General features: G+C 44.1%; 1 protein-coding gene across 4 annotated transcripts in view; it reads right to left on the bottom strand.

Moving 5' to 3' along the window:
• The window catches only part of smap1 (small ArfGAP 1), a 275166-nt gene extending 256157 nt beyond the window's left edge, over positions 1–19009 (bottom strand). For all 4 annotated transcript variants that reach the window (XM_060926022.1, XM_060926023.1, XM_060926024.1 and 1 more), the window contains exon 1: positions 18660–19009. In XM_060926022.1, coding sequence (XP_060782005.1) covers positions 18660–18777 — 118 coding nt within the window. In that variant the 5' untranslated portion in view covers positions 18778–19009. The remainder of the gene's footprint in view (positions 1–18659) is intronic.
• Positions 19010–20274: the final 1265 nt, after the last annotated feature.

Below are 20274 nucleotides of genomic sequence, written 5' to 3'. Positions count from 1 at the left end.
AAGTAAATGCCACGGTTAAACCGCAGATGTTGGCGCCTCTGTAAACAGTTCATTTGGAATCTTGTGCAATTGTAATGAAAGTATTCAGACTGACAAAAACCTGTGCATGTTCAGCAACCACTAAATAAATCATCAAATCAGCTCCACAAGCTTGCCCCATTTGCTTAGCTCAAACATTTGATCAAGACAATAAAGAGCCCCTTCATCGCTCGAACACAGTGCGGCTAAAAACGAAAGACTGTCAAACGGTCAACTATTCAGAGAATTCCTGAAGGTTGAGGAGTCGTGTCTGCTCCCTGTTCTATACCTGAAGGCTAAAACCTGTTGACTAAATCAGTGACTGAGTGCACATTGTACAGGAATGTCAGGCATTTCCAGGTCGAGTATACACTCCGACTGCACTCTCCGTCGATATCAAAAGGGTGAACGCATTCAAAGACCCACATGCAGTGAAGTCAGGTCTTACAGAATGCAAATCTTGTTTTGATCAAGTAGTGCTACTCATTTCCGCATCTTCTCAAAAGGGCACATGCAAATTAGACACAATCACAGGCTCCATCCTCGGCCACATACTTCCTCACCGTGTAGAATGTTCAAATAGTACCACAGCATACTAGTGCAGATTACTGTACGATTTTGACAGAATTTTGTCGAGCAGCATGTGGACTTCATCGTTACACTGAAACTCACACATGACTTACATTAAAAACAGTATTTTTAACTTCAGTTTGTCTGACTCGCTGAATTACCATAAAGGAACTGGACATAAACCTGAGATGTTAACACGGACGGGCCCAAAACTCTGCCAATCAAACCAATCAATCCAGCATGATGCCTGATCAACACACTGTCGGGGGGGATATTTTTACCATTTATTCTCTAAAATGTGCACAAGGCTTTAGTAATGATCATCTTCTGTTTTTATCGCAATTATTCAGTCATGCAAAGGTTTATGGTACTTTTTTTTTTTTTTTTTAAATCAACAACCTTTCATTTCATAAAGCTGTACTTCGTCCAAAATACAGAATAAATCAAAATAAAACCAAATCGCTTAGTAACCATTACTTATAAACGCAGTTAGAACCAAAATACACACACACACTGACGAGTATTCTATTGGGAAACATGCGACTCATATTTTTCATACGAGCTACAGCCAGGACATGGAGAACCAAAACCCTGACATATTTTTCTCAATAGGTCACTCATGAGGAAATCAACGAGTTTTGATAAATTTGGGTACTTTGTGAATGTGTTTATATAATAAAAAGAAAAAAAATAAAATCACAAGTTAGCTTGAAGATATGAAGTTTATCTTCTCGTGTTGAAAAACTAGCATTTTTCATATGAAACACATCACGGATCTGAGGGACATATTCCCCGATATTTCACTCTGATGACATCACTCCCAGTGTTTTCCCACTGACTAGACACACATTGTCAAAATGGCGAACCGGTTTAAAATTAAAATTCTTTTGATTAATTTGTGGCTTTTTTTTCGTGGATGTATCCATATAATATAACGAACATTGCACGGTGACGAAGTTTACCTTCTCATGTTGAAAACATAGTCACTCGTTCACATCGCTCACTCATGATGACAGACAGATGCATATCACTTGAAGATAAACTTCACATCTCTGCACCACTGTGTAAAATATTTATTTATGCATGCGAGAGCACGCGCACACAGTGCTGCACAAAAAGTCTTTGATACATGGAAAGATAACAAAATTAAATGTTTCTACATTAACAAGAGTCATCAGATGACGACATTCCCCCCAGCCCCCACATGAAACCCTACTCCAAGTTTTTCCTAAGTTGAACTGGTTGCCAGGGAAATACGGAATTTTTTTTTTAAGTCAACTCTAGCCACTTCACATAATTGAGGTCTTGTGAAAAAACTCCCAATAGTTTGAGTTATGCTCTGAAAACTAAAATCCCACACAGACAGACATCGAGAGCTACGTTTCCTCTGTACTGGACTACATCACCACCATAGACAGCGTCACCACCCAGAAATTGATCTCCTTGTACCCAAATCAGAAACCCTGGATGAACAGAGATGTCAGTCTACTGCTGAAAGCCCGCAACACTGCCTTCAGATCAGGAGATGTACAAGCCTACAGTATAGCCAGAGCTGACCTGAAGCGTAGCATCAAGAAGGCCAAGCACTGCTACAAACAGAAGGTTGAGGAGCACTTCTCCAACCCCCGACGTATGTGGCAAGGCATTCAGGTCATCAGTGACTACAAGTCCAACAACCCTTCCCTCCCATCCTCTGATCTCTCCTTTTTCAACGAGCTCAATTTCTATGCTCTGGTTGAGAACAACCAGGAGCCTGCATCCAGGGCAAGGCTGACTACAGCCCCTAACACTCTCCCCCACTGATGTCAAAGCAGTGCTGAGCAGGATCAGTCCACGCAAAGCTGCAGGCCCTGATGGCATCCCCAGACATGTGCTCAGAGCATGTGCTGGGGAACTGGCAGGGGTCCTGATGGACTTATTCAACATGTCTCTGGCCCATGCTGTTGTTCCGACCTGCTCCAAGACCACCTCCATTGTGCCAGTACCAAAACACTCCACTCCAGCATATCTCAACGACTTCCGCCCAGTAACACTCACCCCCATCATTACAAAGTGTTTAGAGCAGCTTCTCCTAGCACATCTCAAATCCTGTCTCCCCCCTGGACCCCCACCAATTTGCCTACCACAAGAACAGGAGCACAGAAGATGCAGTCTCCATAGCACTGCACTCTGTCCTCTCGCACCTGGACAATGGCAACACGTACGCCAGAATGCCATTCCTGGACTTCAGTTCAGCATTTCCTACACTGTCATCCCCTCTAAGCTCATCACCAAACTCACAGATCTGGGCATCAGTGCTCCCATCTGCAACTGGTTGTTGGATTTTCTAACCAGTAGGTCCCAACATGTTCGTTTAGACCATCACTGCTCCTCCACCTTCATTCTAAACACCGGCATACCACAAGGCTGCGTGATGAGCCCATTCCTCTACTCTCTTTTTACTCATGACTGCAGACCTGTACATTACACGGACACCATCAGGTTTGCAGAGGACACCACAGTGATAGGCCTCATCAAGGACAACGATGAGTCAGCCTACAGGGAGGAGGTGGACCGCCTGGCTGTGTGGTGCAGAGAGAACAACCTGCTGCTCAATACCAATAAGACCAAGGAGCTCATCGTGGACTTCAGGAGGAATGCTGACACACACACACACACACACACACACACACACACACACGGTGCAGCAGTGGAGCGTGTGACCAGCTTCAAATTCCTGGGGACCCACATCTTGGAGGACCTCACCTGGAAAACCAGCTGCTCCAACCTAGTCAAGAAGGCTCACCAGCATCTCTTTTTCTTGAGGACTCTGAAGAAAAACCATCTCTCTTCAGACATCCTGGTGAACTTCTACCGCTGTACCATCGAGAGCATTCTAACCAACTGTATTACAGTCTGGTATGGGAACTGCTCCGTTTCGGACCAGAAGGCACTGCAGGTGGTGGTGAAAATCGCCCAGCATGTCGTGGGAGCCTCACTTCCTGCTATTGAGGACATCTACAGGAAGCGATAACTCAGGAGAGCCATAAACATCAGCAAAGACTCCTGCCACCCAGCACACAAACTGTTCACTCTCCTGCCCTCTGGAAGGTGCTACAGGAGCCTTTGGACCAAAACCACCAGGTTCAGGAACAGTTTTGTTTCTTTTTTTTCCCCCCTTCAGCTGTCTCACTGCTGAACTCCCCCACCAAACTGAATTGACTTGAACTGACTTCACTGCACTACTGTTTATTCATACCACATTTTGTATCTGGGTCTGTCTCAGAAACTGGGTACTGTGGGGGTACCCCACTAAATATACTCACAGTCAAACTATACGGTTTTGAACGGTGATGGTTTTAATTTGAAATAAAATGAAAGAAATACAGATAAAATAATCTTTGATGTGAATATTCAGAATTTGGCAAAAATGGCGGCTTGATCTGGGACATGATAAATAGTTGACTACATCGCATTCCCTTAAAAAGGTTGTAGTCCACTGAAAAGTCTACAGTTATCACTAATTGTATTTTAAGTTGTAACTTTATACACCTAAGGATTGGTGCACTCACAGAATAATCATAACCGTAATAAAACATCATGCAAAATATTTGATCACCGTCGTAACTCCATTTTCCGCAAACCCAAAACCAATACGATCGTGTGTTTTGATCTAAACGGAAAGCCTGAGGGTCGAGGTCACTACCTCACCAAAAGTAGTAACTTAAAATCACTACGCCATAAAAAAAAAAATTAGTTATAAATCTGCGATTTTGTTTTTTTAAAACGAAACATGAAAGTTAGGTATAGAATGTTACGATGGTAGCTGGTCTTGTATGAATTTCTGAGCTATAAAATGAGTTGTGGTCTATTTTTTACCGTAGTGTGTTATTTGTGTGCGTGGAAGGACACACATTAACAATTTGCATGTGTAGAATGGAATTTTCCACTCCAACAGTTAGAAGTTGATCATGCTTCCGTGGGTGATCTGTTCGGACGTTATCACTGAAAAGGTGAGTTTTGACGGTTTTATTTTGTTTTAGTCTTGCAGTATAAGGCAACAGAATGTTTCTTTTTCATCTTTCATATTTCGTAGTGTTTGCGTATTTTTGGCCAATATTTTGCAACCATGGTCAATTTAGATTGACCTTTTGATAGAATCTACGGCCAGTCATTTTGCCCCGCCCCCGCGCTCTGTCCGGTGCGGTAGTGATGTCCCGTTGCTCGCGTGCCGCAGCAGAGACCCGCGCAACCTTCAGCCGGTACAGTCGCTGTTCTTTTACCACCGCCGTTTTTCTCATCTTTCCGGTGTGTTCTTGATTTTTCCATTGTGTCCTATTTCGCCATATCAAATACCCAAAATGTATCATATTATTCATATTTAAGTGAATAATCAATTCAGTCATCATAATTTGGCATTTTTAACCCAAGCAATCAAAAAGAGGAAATTTATTCAATATTTTCACTCATCTGTGAAGGAGGGGCTTTAATTCTTCATGTAGTTATTTTATACGTAAATCAATTTTACAAAAGCATTTGAACTGTAATCAAAAAAAATTTTCCACAGTGGAGGCCAGATAAAGCAAGATGCTATCTGCATTTCGTTGCCTCGTACCTGTGACATGTTCAACAACAAAGTTGAATCTAATCTAAAATGTTTACAAATGGACAGACGCGAGCGATAGCTCCATCCCCCCGCAGTATATGCCAGAAGGGATAAAAATACGATAAAGAGCAGTACACAGTAATAAATGAAAGTCAATATTTGGTATGATGACCCTTTACTTATAAAGTCGTCTCAGATACAACTTTGCAGTTTAGGAAGAAGTGAGGAAATGAGCTGTAGGTTTTACTGAGCGTCTTGCAAAACCAGCCACAGTTCTTCTGTAGACTGACGTCACACTTGCATCTTCATTTTTTGCTACAGAAACCCAATAGCTTTCATTATGGTTTTTGTCTGAAAAGTGGCCTCTTATATAATACACTGATTTCTTTAGTGACATTTTTTCACCATCATTTAATGTTGTGCTGGAAACCTAAAAGATTTCTGTACTAATGCGATATAGAAGTCATAAAATTAAAACTATAACAAAGTTTGTACTCAAAAATACGATACCTGGGGGGCGTCGTGGCTCAATTGGAGAAGGCGCCATACCATAATACGGGGACCCGGGTTCGATTCCGACCCGAGGTCATTTCCCGATCCCTCCCTGATCCCTCCCCGTCTCTCTCTCCCGCTCATTTCCTGTCTCTACACTGTCCTATCCAATAAAAAGCCCCACCCCCCAAAAAAAATACGATAGCTAAAGCCTCACTCACAAACCGCCATAAGTGTTTGACATGCATGGGTCGCAGGGTTTGGTAGCTCGCAGCTGTACCACAGGGTCATGGTGAACCCGGAGGGGAGGAGTACGGGCAAAGTACTTGTCAAGTACAGGTTGCACACCTAACTTCCTCGAGGCATGGGGAAAAATTGCGCCGTCAGCCCGTGGAAAGCGTATATCTGACGGACATGATCAGTGAGTGTGGAGTGTGTGAGACTTGCATTTTACCAGTTTCCTGCGTTACGAGTTCGGGCCGCACTTGCGAAGCGTGTGTGATGCATGTGATTAGCACGTTACAATCACTCATAACTTGCGTGTGATGCAAGCCAGAAGTGGGTATAAAACCAGCGTGTCTGCAGCATTCTGCATCTGTCTTTCGACTGAAGAACATTGGATATTTTGTGGGAAAAATTGAAAAATTCTCAGTTTAAAAGTTTAGAAAATGGGACCCAAGAAGAAGCGAGCAAAAGTGAAGTAACCCAGTCTGAAACAGCAGAGGGGGAGGAGGAGGAAGAATTTGATTATGATGGTAGCAGCACCGGCAAGCCCTGCACAGACAGGGAGAAGTATGCCTTCAAGCCAGCAGAAGGCACAGCAACCCGCCAGAGGGATTTTCACAGGCAAATACACATGCTTTAAATATTCATTTCAGTATCTATATGCTTCTCATTCTTCTCATTATCTCTAGCCGCTTTATCCTGTTCTACAGGGTCGCAGGCAAGCTGGAGCCTATCCCAGCTGACTACGGGCGAAAGGCGGGGTACACCCTGGACAAGTCGCCAGGTCATCACAGGGCTGACACATAGACACAGACAACCATTCACACTCACATTCACACCTACGGTCAATTTAGAGTCACCAGTTAACCTAACCTGCATGTCTTTGGACTGTGGGGGAAACCGGAGCACCCGGAGGAAACCCATGCGGACACGGGGAGAACATGCAAACTCCACACAGAAAGGCCCTCGCCGGCCATGGGGCTCGAACCCGGACCTTCTTGCTGTGAGGCGACAGCGCTAACCACTACACATTATATATGCTGATTTTCATGCATGTTTCAGCTAATGACACCCAAAAGCAAGGACACTGCACTCCCATCATCGCTGTCAGGCCATTATGCCATGCTCAGTGATTAGGACAAGGACATCCTGACACCCTGTCCCACCACTCAGCAGGAATAGGAGCAGGACAGTAGCTCGAAGTCAAAGTGTATCAGTGCTCAAACTGTTGGGCTATTTAGTTGGGATTTTTTACAGGTGTAATAAAATGCGTTATTCCCTTACACTCATGTTTTATTATTTGACATTTGCATGGTAAGTTAATATATACTCAAACAGCAAATGAGGTGGTCTTCCTTTCTACAAGGCTACATGATCGGTTCCTTCCCAACATATATACCCAGAGTCTTGCCCCTTGTGTCACACACACTGCCTGCACGCTGCGTGCACACCACACATAGGAGTAGAAAGTGAAATGTACTTCCGTCTTGGGGGCCACACAAATAGCAAGCGTGGAATACTTGTGTAGTATTTCCGAGGCACGTCACTCATACAATGACCGTGCGTCACTCGTGCGTCTTACGGTCATCGCAAAAAGCCCCTGCTAGCCGCGCTACTGACTTGGTTCAGGTGTACGAAAGGAGTACGGGTCCCATATGTACTGTATGCGTTCTTAATTTGTCGCAAGACCCGTAGAATTTGCATGTGCAGGACCAGAAGTCTCCACGGGCAGTCTGCGACCTTCTACGGCGCTGAACACACGCAAGTCTCAAGCACGGTTTGGCCAAATTTTTTACCGTAGACTGCCCGTAGCAGCACGTACAGTGGGTTGTGAGTGAGGCTTAAAACTTTTGCACAGTACTGTATGTACTGTTTGCCACCCCTGTATACAAGTTTCAGAAAATTCCATGCTTATAAAGGATATGCAATTATGACTGAATGGTGATTGTTACCTTTCAATGCTTAACAGCCCCCAATTAATAATCAGTTCATGACTACAGGACATCAAGTCAATGTCGTTATGTTTTGTTTAACTCCTATCACCACTTTGAACTCGGGCCATGTGTTCTGAACAGAGGACGTTTGATTTGAAGTGGTGATTAGTCACATACTTGACAGTCCACAGTGCAGTCGCCACACTGGTTCATGTTTACACGATTTAAGACGAGTACAAGCAATAACACCACACAGGACCATCTATATCGACCATGTACACCAAATTACAGCTTTCGGATTCCTAAACTTATTTAAGAAGCAAAAATCAAGTAGTAATTAATAGGGCTGTAACGATACACCCAACTCACGATTCGATTCGTATCACGATTTTTGACCCACGACTCAATACGCCCACGATTTTTTTAAAATGTTTTTTTAAAGTAGTAAATTTGACTTAACATTTACTTACCGGGCAGCACGGTGGTGTAGTGGTTAGCGCTGTCGCCTCACAGAAAGAAGGTCCTGGGTTCGAGCCCCGGGGCTGGCGAGGGCCTTTCTGTGTGGAGTTTGCATGTTCTCCCCGTGTCCGCGTGGGTTTCCTCCGGGTGCTCCGGTTTCCCCCACAGTCCAAAGACATGCAGGTTAAGGTTAACTGGTGACTCTAAATTGACCGTAGGTGTGAATGTGAGTGTGAATGGTTGTCTGTGTCTATGTGTCAGCCCTGTGATGACCTGGCGACTTGTCCAGGGTGTAAACCGCCTTTCGCCCGTAGTCAGCTGGGATAGGCTCCAGCTTGCCTGCGACCCTGTAGAACAGGATAAAGCAGCTAGAGATAATGAGATGAGATTTACTTACTTACATTAACTATTTAATAACAAATAATTCAGACCACTGCAGAGAATGAGTAATATGTATGCAAAAATGAACAAATGTATATCCAAAGATTGTTTTATTTCTCAAAATACTGTTGAGCCAGAAGCTCTGTTTTTTTCGGTTCGGAAAAAGTCATTTTTCCAAATCGTGTAAATCCGTTAAGATTTTTTTTTTTTTTTTTTGGGGGGGGGGGGGGGTGGTGGCTCTCTCACTGTCTCACTCTCATAGGGCCAATGATTTTCTGTGATCGCGGAAAACAGATGGAAATTACGGAATTTTTATAGTGAAACGTTGCTCGCGTGTCAAAATGTAACTGCCGCAGAAGGCTTCCGCCCAAGCAGACATGCCTTCAGTGTTGCCAGATATTGCTAACGTTTTCCACCCCAAAATATGTTCAAAACCAGCCAAAAAGCACCTAAACCTGCCCAATCTGGCAACACTGCATGCCTTTCCGGTCAAGTGATTGTGATTGGCTTGTGGCGCACCTAGCCAGCCAATGAGCTGCTTGTTTACAGATTCGCTCCCCGCGTCGCAACCAGAATGGCGACCGCTTAAAAGAAATGAATGCTCTGCCAGTGGCGAGTGTGGACGTTGCGTGACTCGCAGAAGATTGTCGCAGGTCGGCGAAAAAACGACTTACTAATAGATATAAAAAAGTAATTTAAGTAAGTTTAAAATGTAATTTAAATAAAAAGTAAAGTATTCATAAATTGAAGTTTGGAAGCACCTCTGTTTTTGGGCTGAGGAGAAGTTTGAAAGGGTGTACCGCGATTCTGCCTTCTTGTATCGCGATACGGATCGTGGCTCTGCGTATCGCGATTTCGATACGCATATCGTTACAGCCCTAGTAATTAATAATAAAAGCAAACAAGATCACCAATAATTCACAGCCAATTATATTCAATTAACTGAGGAAGCCAAAGATCATCCTCATAGTTAAGGTATGATTCATTAACGAGCCCTGGCTAGCACCAGTATTAAGCAGCAGACAGGCTGGTTGTGCTCATTAAGCCGGTTCTTTTGAAGGTGAAATCAGTCAGTACCTCACAGTATTAACACATCTGCCCTGCAGTGCGTGGCGTTTATGCTAAACACTCAGCAACAGGAAGTGCATGAGAAATACAAGCCTAAAAGCAGTGCTCATTAATTATGTAACTTAGGACAGGCGTGCACGCACACACACACACATGCACCTCCAACACCTACAGGGCAAAAGCGGAACACAAAGCAAACAAGTCAGCAGGAGTACGTGTACAAAAGGGAGAAGCCAGGAGCAAGAATGCTGGCTGTGTAAAAACCCTCTGGATTGAAGATGCTCAGTTATATCTGACTGAACACTTAGATTGCAAACTTGAAAAACACATGGTATGCACACCACCCAAGCCCTCCGAACACAATACGCCCCTTCCTTTATCTGGCTCGGTTTATCGAGCAGACAGTAATGCATCATCCTGTCCCTCATACTCAACAGCAGTAATCAGCACAGCACACAGACAGCCTCAGCTCCACAAACAGCCAGCTGGGTACACAGGATATGTGACTACTGGGGGGGGGGGGGGGGGGGGGGGAGCGAGAGAGAGAGAGAGAGAGAGGGGGAAAGAGCGAGAGGGACAGGGAAAGAGAGAGGGAGAAATAGGGGAAAAGAGAGGGAAAGAACGCAGGGAAAGAGGGAGAGTTGATGCCTACCAGGACACGTTTCAGGACGGAAAATGCTACAATTACCGCTCCAGCTCTATAAAGGGCTTCTAATGCCAGTGATACAGTGCAGTCAGGGAGCACAATTACACAATTCAGAACGTAAACAGGAAGGAAAGAACAAGGCAGTGTACGCAGTGAGGCACGTCTGCGCTACAGATACCTGAGAGCTTGTGTCGTCACAGTGGAAACTGGGCGAGACAGAAACCAGAGCTAGAAGGTAGGGTTAGAGTGGGCAAACCGCGGAAACCTCTTGCTCCACCAGCCAATTAAATAAATAAAATTAAAAAAAGAAAAGAAAGGGGCGGGAACGCCACACTAATTTTCTCTGGTTTAAAATATTATATCTCATCTCATCTCATTATCTCTAGCCGCTTTATCCTTCTACAGGGTCGCAGGCAAGCTGGAGCCTATCCCAGCTGACTATGGGCGAAAGGCGGGGTACACCCTGGACAAGTCGCCAGGTCATCACAGGGCTGACACATAGACACAGACAACCATTCACACTCACATTCACACCTACGGTCAATTTAGAGTCACCAGTTAACCTAACCTGCATGTCTTTGGACTGTGGGGGAAACCAGAGCACCCGGAGGAAACCCACACGGACACGGGGAGAACATGCAAACTCCACACAGAAAGGCCCTCGCCGGCCCCGGAGCTCGAACCCAGGACCTTCTTGCTGTGAGGCGACAGCGCTAACCACTACACCACCGTGCCGCCTCTAAAATATTATATATAAAAGTTTAATTTTGTCTCCGTACATCATCAGCCACTTGGCACTCAGAGCAAGCACATTTGTCTGGGCTATTCGGTTTTTATTCACAGCTCCCTACAGCTCTGTTCAACAACCAGAGAAAGAAAATATAAAAATGTACTTCTTATTGAGCACGAGTATGTATAATTAAATCTAATGCACCAGTAGTGACGCAATGGACCTCAGAGTCATAACTATTGCCAGTGCTTTCAAATCCCACCACTTGCTGCACTACACAATCAGCCAAGGCGCCATCATTTTTTTTTTAAACCAGGTAGATTAAATTAAATGTACATACATAGCCCTCCACAATTATTGGCACCCCTTGAAAAGATCAGTAAAAAGGCCTGGGGGGGGGGAATCCACCTTTCGGTGAAGTAGCTTCATCTCACACTGAAAAATGAGACCAATCCACCACTTGCTGCACTACACAAATCAGCCAAATTTCAAAATTAATTGAAATTTTATTCAGAGAAAAAAAAAATCCTTCATCAAGAAATCATCTTCAACAAAAACATGTGCTGCTATAATTGTCACCCCTGAAAATTTTTTAATGAACACAAGCTGACTAACCGAAGCATGTTTCCCATTTAAAATTGTGTATTCTTGAGTTGACTGGAATGTGTAGGAACTTTCAAGCTGTAATCTATGACTTCCTGATAAACTGGGGAACAAATATGAGGTGACACGGAGGCCAAATTCCCTTACCCCTGTGTCCGAAATCACTCCCTACTCACTATATAGTGAGGTCGCCATTTGTAGTGATGTCCAAATGTATAGTGAGCATTATTACATCCTACATAGTACATTCAAAGTATCCCACAATGCATCACGAAAAATAGCATACAACCAATGGTCTCTAACCAAATAATATATCCCATCATGCATTGTGGTCATGCTGAAAGAAATCAAATCAAAAGCCTCAAATTCGATTTAATAAAAGGCAGCAGCAAAGTATTCAGCCTTGATTTAAAAGAACTGAAGATGCAGCAGACACAAAGTACTTTGTATTTATTAATGTGAGAAATACGCTGGCGGCACGGTGGTGTAGTGGTTAGCGCTGTCACCTCATAGCAAGAAGGTCCAGGTTCAAGCCCCGTGGCCGGCGAGGGCCTTTCTGTGCAGAGTTTGCATGTTCTCCCCGTGCCCGCGTGGGTTTCCTCCGGGTGCTCCGGTTTCCCCCACAGTCCAAAGACATGCAGGTTAGGTTAACTGGTGACTCTAAATTGAGCGTAGGTGCGAATGTGAGTGTGAATGGTTGTCTGTGTCTATGTGTCAGCCCTGTGATGACCTGGCGACTTGTCCAAGGTGTACCCCGCCTTTCGCCCGTAGTCAGCTGGGATAGGCTCCAGCTTGCCTGCGACCCTGTAGAACAGGATAAAGCGGCTAGAGATAATGAGATGAGAAATACGCTCAGTATAATGTGTATTTATCACAATACATGCGTGTATTTATTATTTTGAAAACCCACCAGCCGATTGATCTGGCATGTTTTAATTGTGCGACAGTAATGACGTAAATAATGGTGCGACGATGTTGTGTCCAAAAGTGTTTTTCCATTTTATCAATAAGCTCACTATATAGTCCTCTATATAGTAATTCCCTATATAGTGAGTAGTGAACAAGTGAGTTCAGACACAGGGTTAGTCATCCATCAATGTGGGAAAGATAAACACACAAACCAAATGAGGGAGAAGTGTGCTGATCTTCATAAGTCAGGGAATAGTTATTTAAAAAAAAACTCCCCTACTTGTCTGAAAATGTCCATTTCTACTCGTAGGGCAATAATAAAAGTCTGAACACCAACTAGAACAGTTACAAACTTGCCTGGAAGAGGACTCAAGTTTGTTTTGCCCCCATGTACAGTGAAGAGGTTAGGGAGAGGCAAAATAATCCAAGGAGCACTGTTGGTGAATTACAACAAAAAAGTAAAATCTTGGGGTTTCCAAGATCAGACCATCAAAACCACCAGCAGACACCACCTCTGTGCCAACAGGTTATTTGGAAGATATGTCAGGGGGGAAAAATAAAGTTAAAACTTTGTCAGTTAACCATAAACGTCAGCACCAAGTGTACAAAAAACACTACTACAATTTGATTGGAATAGTGTTCCATGGGCTGATGGAACAAAAATGGATCTTTCTGGTAATAAACACTCAAGGTAGGTTTGGCGTAAAAAGCAGGATGGCTATAATGAAAAGAACCCGATCCCAACCGTAAAATATGGTGAGGGTTCTGTGATGTTTAGGGGCAGTTTTTCCTCCAAAGACCCTGGAAACCTTGTTACTGTACGTAGCATCATGGACTCCAAGAAATACCAGGACATTTTAAATCAAAATCTGTCTGCCTCTGCCAGGAAACTAAAACCGGGTCGTCATTGAAGCTTCCAGCAGGACAATGATCCGAAGCATTTGTCCAAAATGAACACAAAAATGGTTACTGAGCACAGAATCAAGCTTCTGCCATGACCATCTCAGTCCCCTGACCCGAACCCCATTGAAAACCTGTGGGGTGAGCTGAAGAGGACAGAGCACAAGAGAGGGCCGAGGTCCCTGGATGATGTGCAGAGATTGTGGAAAGAGGAATGTCTCAGACGCCCTGATCTGCATCTCCAACCGTATAAAATCTTATAGGAGAGACTCAGTGCTGTTTTACTGGCAGAGAGGTCGTAGAAAAGTATTAAATGCAGGGTTGCCAATAATTATGGCATGTTTTTGTTGCAAATAATTATTTCTTCATGAGGGATTTGTTTCTCTCTGAATAAATTTCAATTAAAGGTTGGATTTTTCTAATTTTTTTTTTCCAGTGTGAGATGAAGCTACTTCGCCAAAAGGTGGATTTTCTTTCTAACCCTTTTTACTCATCTTTACAAAGGAGGCCAATAATCAAGGGCACCGTGTATGCACGCATGTACAGGTAGTCGTCGACTTACAACCGATGCGACTTATGACCGTCTGGTTATGACTGGCAAGTGTTTCCCAGCTGAGCATACGACAGTTTCCGCCCCAGCTCCCGGCAGCGCCTCTCGCCGCGTACAACAGTTTCCACCCCAGCTCCAGGCACACGCACAGTCTCGCTCGCGCACTCTGGTTTATGAGACGAGCAAATCCTCCCGCCAGCCCAAGCGCTGCAACAGCTGATGATGACATAGACGACCCACAGCCAAGCACCAGTGATGCCAGCGGTCACTAAGTTTTGTATTTTGCTATGTTTTACATTTGTATTTTGGTACGTTTCAAACTAAAATGTTTTCTATTTTTCACACCTGTGTTTTGTATTTTTTGTTTTGCACATATTAAACGAATTGTACTGTACGCAGTGTAGTATGCAGTGTTTGACTTAAACCAAATAATGAGCCAAGGTAATGAAATAAGAAAATGTTGATAAAATAAGACTTTAAGATGATTACAATAATCATTACACATCACAATATACTTACGTTCATTTAACATAGGCCGACTTACGACCAGATCGGTTTACGACCGGTCAGTCGTAACCAAACGCAGTCGTAAGTCAACGACTACCTGTATATATTTTCTACACACACGACGATTGTGGACTGTGTGGAACAGTGACGTATCTGAATGGTCCCATGAATACTTATCAGCCAAGAATGTTTTCAATCCTTAGAGAGATTATGTTGCAGTGGCACAGTCCTTATAAAACGCCCTTAATCAGCCCTACGTCTCACCCGACAAACACCGAAAGAGCTTTTACACTGCAACCTGTACACAATATCCCAACTCAAAAGTCGAACTGTGAGAATTAACAGATAACATCTGTCAGTTCTGGTGAAGGAGTTATATGAAAATGGGTCACATATGAAGAGGAAGCCTGCAGCAAGGAAGGAAGTGACTGTCCTTTTCACTGTCTGATTTTGAATATACATGTGCCAGCGTGTCAGTTAACCTGGAACACATTAAATGTGTTTGTGACGAGCGTCAGCAATGCTGGTGCTTTGTTGGTTGGTGCGGTCAGAAATTAGAAATGGTCTGCTGTCTCTCTGATGTCACAGGAGGACATCGCACAGTTACAAGGGTTAAATAGAAGAAAAAGAAAATTCAACATCTTGGAAGAGAAGTCAGATTTTGCTTAAACAAAAGAGCAAGAGCTTCTTTGATCACTGTCATATTAATAAGGAATACAAACATACATAGTGGAGATAAACACTGGACTCAGAACGCATGACTGCTATACAAAGCAAAACATTTTGCTTTGTAAAATGCTAGGTTATCTGTAAAATAACTAGCCCAGACTTTGGCTCGCCTAGTTAGCTACCTACCAGATGACAAACAATGGTATTGATGGCAGCATTGGCATTAAAGTTGAAGCTTTGGAAGCTGATCTGTTTGAACAGAGTATACAGACTAAAGCTCTGCTGCACCATTCTCTTTAGGTATACATGAACCAACCGCTGCACCACTATCAAAACAGCACATGTAGGAAAGTGAAAACAGACCATGTTGATTTTAAAAAAATAAATAAAAATAAAAATCAACTCAGAATTTCATTACAAAATAAATCTTGGGTCACTGAAGGTTGCAAAGATGAACATGCTAGTTGATCAGGGTGGATTTCCCTTTAAGACTGGGACTAACCACCTTGTGCATCATGCATGGTATGAAGGGCACACACACACGCAAAAAAAGAAAAAACCTTGTTTCTATATGCACAGCTCTCTCCTCAGTGTCCCACAACCAACCACAAACTACTGGATAAAATAAACAAGTACGCGTTTTTCTCCCCACACTCAACAAAAACAACTAACGCCAGGATCAGACGACACAAATCCTGCCAGATTTTGACACCATTTTCTTGCGGCTGACAAATTTCCAGCGTCAGGCCCAAATATGAACATCAGGAACAACAAATGAGCCTTGTAGCGCAACATAATCAAAGAACAGCGATGTGGCTTCTAGGATGTGCCATAACGAAGTCTTTTTTTTTTTTTTCAGAATTTTGTATTAACAATACCTAGAACATTTCTTGACGTTCCTTCTGTAGCTATGATTGACAGTTTCTTGACCCTCTTCCACAACACTACACAATGTCCATGACGACTGTTCAGGGCTCAAACTTGCCCTGTTGCCAGTCTCCTGACTAAAGCACAGCAAGAACTAAATGGTCCAAAGAGAATCTAATCTGACCGGCGGCACGGTGGTGAAAGTGGTTAGCACTTTTGCCTCACAGCAAGAAGGTTCTGGGTTCAAGCCCAGTGGCCGACAGGGGCCTTTTTGTGTGGAGTTTGCATGTTCTCCCAGTGTCTGCATGGGTTTCCTCCGGGTGCTCCGGTTTCCCCCACAGTCCAAAGACATGCGGTTAGGTTAACGTGGGGCGGCCTTGGGCTGAAGTGCTCAAGAGTGGCAGCGCACACGTATGCAGCAGCTTTGCTCCCCTATGATGAACTAAATTTTGTTGTACATTTGTGCAGTGGCAATAAAGGCATTCTATTCAAAAATGACCATCTTTCGGCTGCTCCTAATTAGGGGTCGCCACAACGAATCTTTCGTCTCCATTGCACCGTCTTCCGCATCCTTCTCTACCACACCTGCCACTTTCATGTCCTCTCTCAGCACATGCATGTATCTCCTCGTTTTCGTCTGTGTGGCAGCTCCATCCTCAGTATTCTCCTTCCCACATGCTCTGCATCTCTTCTCAGGATGTGCCCATACCATCTCAGTCTCATCTCTCTTAGCTTAATTCCCAAGCTCTCCACATGTGCTGTCCCCCTGATGTGCTCGTTCTTTATCCTGTCCAACCTTGTCACTCCCATCGCAAACCATAACATCCTCAACTCCGCCACCTCCAACTTTGCCTCCTGTCTCTTCGTTAAGAGTACGGGCTCCAATCCATACATCACAGCTGGTCTCACTACTGTCTTATACATCTTACCTTTCACTTTTGCTGGGACTTCCCGATCACAAATGACTCCTGAAATCCTTCTCCCCTCACTACTGCAGCAGCCCCCATTTTCCCACACAGTTGACCCCAGGGACTTGAATTCACCAACTTTACATCTACTCCTTGCATCTTCACTACACTCATCCCCATTCTCACTGATGCACATGTATCCTGTTTTGCCACTGCTCACCTTCATTCCTTTCTGTTCCAACACATACCTCCGTCTCTCTTGGGGCGGTACGGTGGTGTTAGCACGGTCGCCTCACAGCAAGAAGGTTCCGGGTTCGAACCCAGCAGCCGGCGAGGGCCTTTCTGTGTGGAGTTTGTATGTTCTCCCCATGTCTGCATGGGTTTCCTCTGGGTGCTCTGGTTTCCCCCACAGTCCAAAGACATGCGGTTAGGTTAATATGGGACGGCCTTGGGCTGAGGTGCCCTTGAGCGAGGCACCTGACTCCCAACTGCTCCCCAGGTGCTGTTAGTGTGGCTGCCCACTGCTCTGGATGTGTGTGCGCGTGCATGTGTGTTCACTGCTTCAGATGGGTTAAATGCAGAGGATGAAGTTCTTCTTCAAACCCAGCTCAACCTCCTTTCTAGTAACCATCATCTCTAGCCGCTTATCCTGTTCTACAGGGTCGCAGGCAAGCTGGAGCCTATCCCAGCTGACTACGGGCGAAAGGCAGGGTACACCCTGGACAAGTCGCCAGGTCATCACAGGACTGACACATAGACACAGACAACCATTCACACTCACATTCACACCTACGCTCAATTTAGAGTCACCAGTTAACCTAACCTGCATGTCTTTGGACTGTGGGGGAAACCGGAGCACCCGGAGGAAACCCACGCGGACACGGGGAGAACATGCAAACTCCCCTGTAACCATCATGAAAGGCAAAAATATTGTCGAGTCTGATCACGGTGTTCTAATCTGTGTTCCGTATTAAAATATTCATGAAATCCCATGCTACCCAAGATCCGTAGACAGAGATCTCTGAGCCAAAGCACAGAAGTAAAGCAGCATCACAGGCTCATCTTACCCTCCCTTTAAATAACCCAGCAGCCCACAGATCTCAGAGCACTGCTGATTTTCCACATCTAGATGAGATAAAGAGTTTTAAGGCATCTCTTATTCACCTTTCATCATACTGGCGTGAGCTAAAAGAGTAAACCTTGCTTACGCAATGATGACGCATTACTTCTGGGATTAAAGTTTAAACCCACACCCTGCTCATTTGCCTATGATGAGAGCTCAACTATTACTTATAGACACGTCATAGAAAAGGATCAGAGCTGTTTGTTAAAAGGGACTCGACTCCACTCCACTCTGTGTGTGTTATCCGCAGTGTGTGCCAACACTACAGGATCAGTGATGCCTTGCTGTGATAAACACACAGAGCGAAATGAGAGCCACACACTGCCCAGTGAACACTACGTAGTCCGACAGTGTGCAGGTTTAAATCTCATCCGGGGCGAATACTGAATCAAAATAAACAAGCGCTCGAGACTTGAGTCCTTCTAAACAGCGTCAAGCTGTCCCTGTGGATGCTGGGGGAGACCTCGGTGCTTTTCCCTTCTCACACCAAACACCGCCCGCTCTGCTCTGCTCACCTTTAGCCTCACAGTCGGCGCAGTATTTGTTGTCCTCCTCCCGGAGCATTTTGGACAGGATGGCCTGATGCTGCTCATTCAGCTTCTGAGCCTTTTCCCTCTCCGAGCGCGTCGTCATTTTTCTTCCTTCCTGACGATTCGTTTCACAAACCGCAGCCTTTTCCCCGAATATATATATATATACACCTCTCTCTTTCGCTTGCTTTCTTCCTTTCTTTCGTTCTCTCTCCCTCCCTCTCACTGGTCGACACTGAATCCCCTGAGGAAAAAAAAGAAACTCGTTACAACCGACAGAATCTCCAGCAGTGAAGCGCGAGCTGCCCGGAATCAGTGGAATATGGCAGTTGGAATCGATAACCCGGAAGCGGAAATGCTCGTCTCATGAATGAACGTCAACTGTTGGGTTTATATTTATTTATTTATTTATTTATTTATTTTTGTGTGTTTTTTTTTCTGAGAACGTAGAACTCGTTCTCATCCAATTCAGTTTATTATTCGGTGTTTGTTTTGGGTTTCGCAAAGTAATTTTACCTCACTGAATTCCATACCTTTTTTTTTTTTGTATTAGATCAAGTCACAAATCCTAACACATACATCGACATACATGGGGTACAAAAATACAAAAAATAAATCACAAATCGCATCCATTAAAGCATTCAGTAATCTGCCATCTGACATAAGATCATGTAGGACATTAACTAGTTTTAAATTTGCTGTTAAGCGTCATTTTTTTAGTGAATTGTATCGCCAGGAATTGAGCACTTTTATGTATTTTTAGACAGGTCCTTTTTCCGTTTTCCCTGTCATTTTTGTTATCTCACAGGTTTTTCTATCATTATTTAGGTCTAGTCGATATTCTAAGTATGTTATTTTTTAATATTTTTGCTATTTTTTGTTTTTTATTATTATTATTATTAGTAGTAGTAGTAGTAGTTACAGTATTATTTTTTCTTTTCCCGTCAGTATTATTATTATTAAAAATTTTCAGCTGTAATCATGATTGCCACGTGACTAATAGGACCACACTGGAAATAAGCAATTTTGCTTTCATGTGTTATCCTGGTTTTTAATTGTCATATTTACATGTATAGTGTTTGAATGATTATTATTTATAAATAAATCAAAATCAAATCAAAGAGGAGGGTGGCGCGGTGGTGTAGTGGTTAGTGCTGTCGCCTCACAGCAAGAAGGTCCGGGTTCGAGCCCCGTGGCCGGCGAGGGCCTTTCTGTGCGGAGTTTGCATGTTCTCCCCGTGTCCGCGTGGGTTTCCTCCGGGTGCTCCGGTTTCCCCCACAGTCCAAAGACATGCAGGTTAGGTTAACTGGTGACTCTAAATTGACCGTAGGTGTGAGTGTGAATGGTTGTCTATGTGTCAGCCCTGTGATGACCTGGCGACTTGTCCAGGGTGTACCCCGCCTTTCGCCCGTAGTCAGCTGGGATAGGCTCCAGCTTGCCTGCGACCCTGTAGAACAGGATAAAGCGGCTACAGATAATGAGATGAGATGAGATGAGATGAGAAATCAAAGAGGAATGCAAATCTGCAAGCACGCAGAGAGTCCTGTCTGCTTTCTGGCTGTATAATCCCATTAAAGTGTTCAGATAGGATTTGATTTCA

The sequence above is a fragment of the Neoarius graeffei genome, chromosome 7 (assembly GCF_027579695.1).
Source record: "Neoarius graeffei isolate fNeoGra1 chromosome 7, fNeoGra1.pri, whole genome shotgun sequence".
NCBI lineage: Eukaryota > Metazoa > Chordata > Actinopteri > Siluriformes > Ariidae > Neoarius > Neoarius graeffei.
This window is presented reverse-complemented; position numbering and strand designations above follow the sequence as displayed.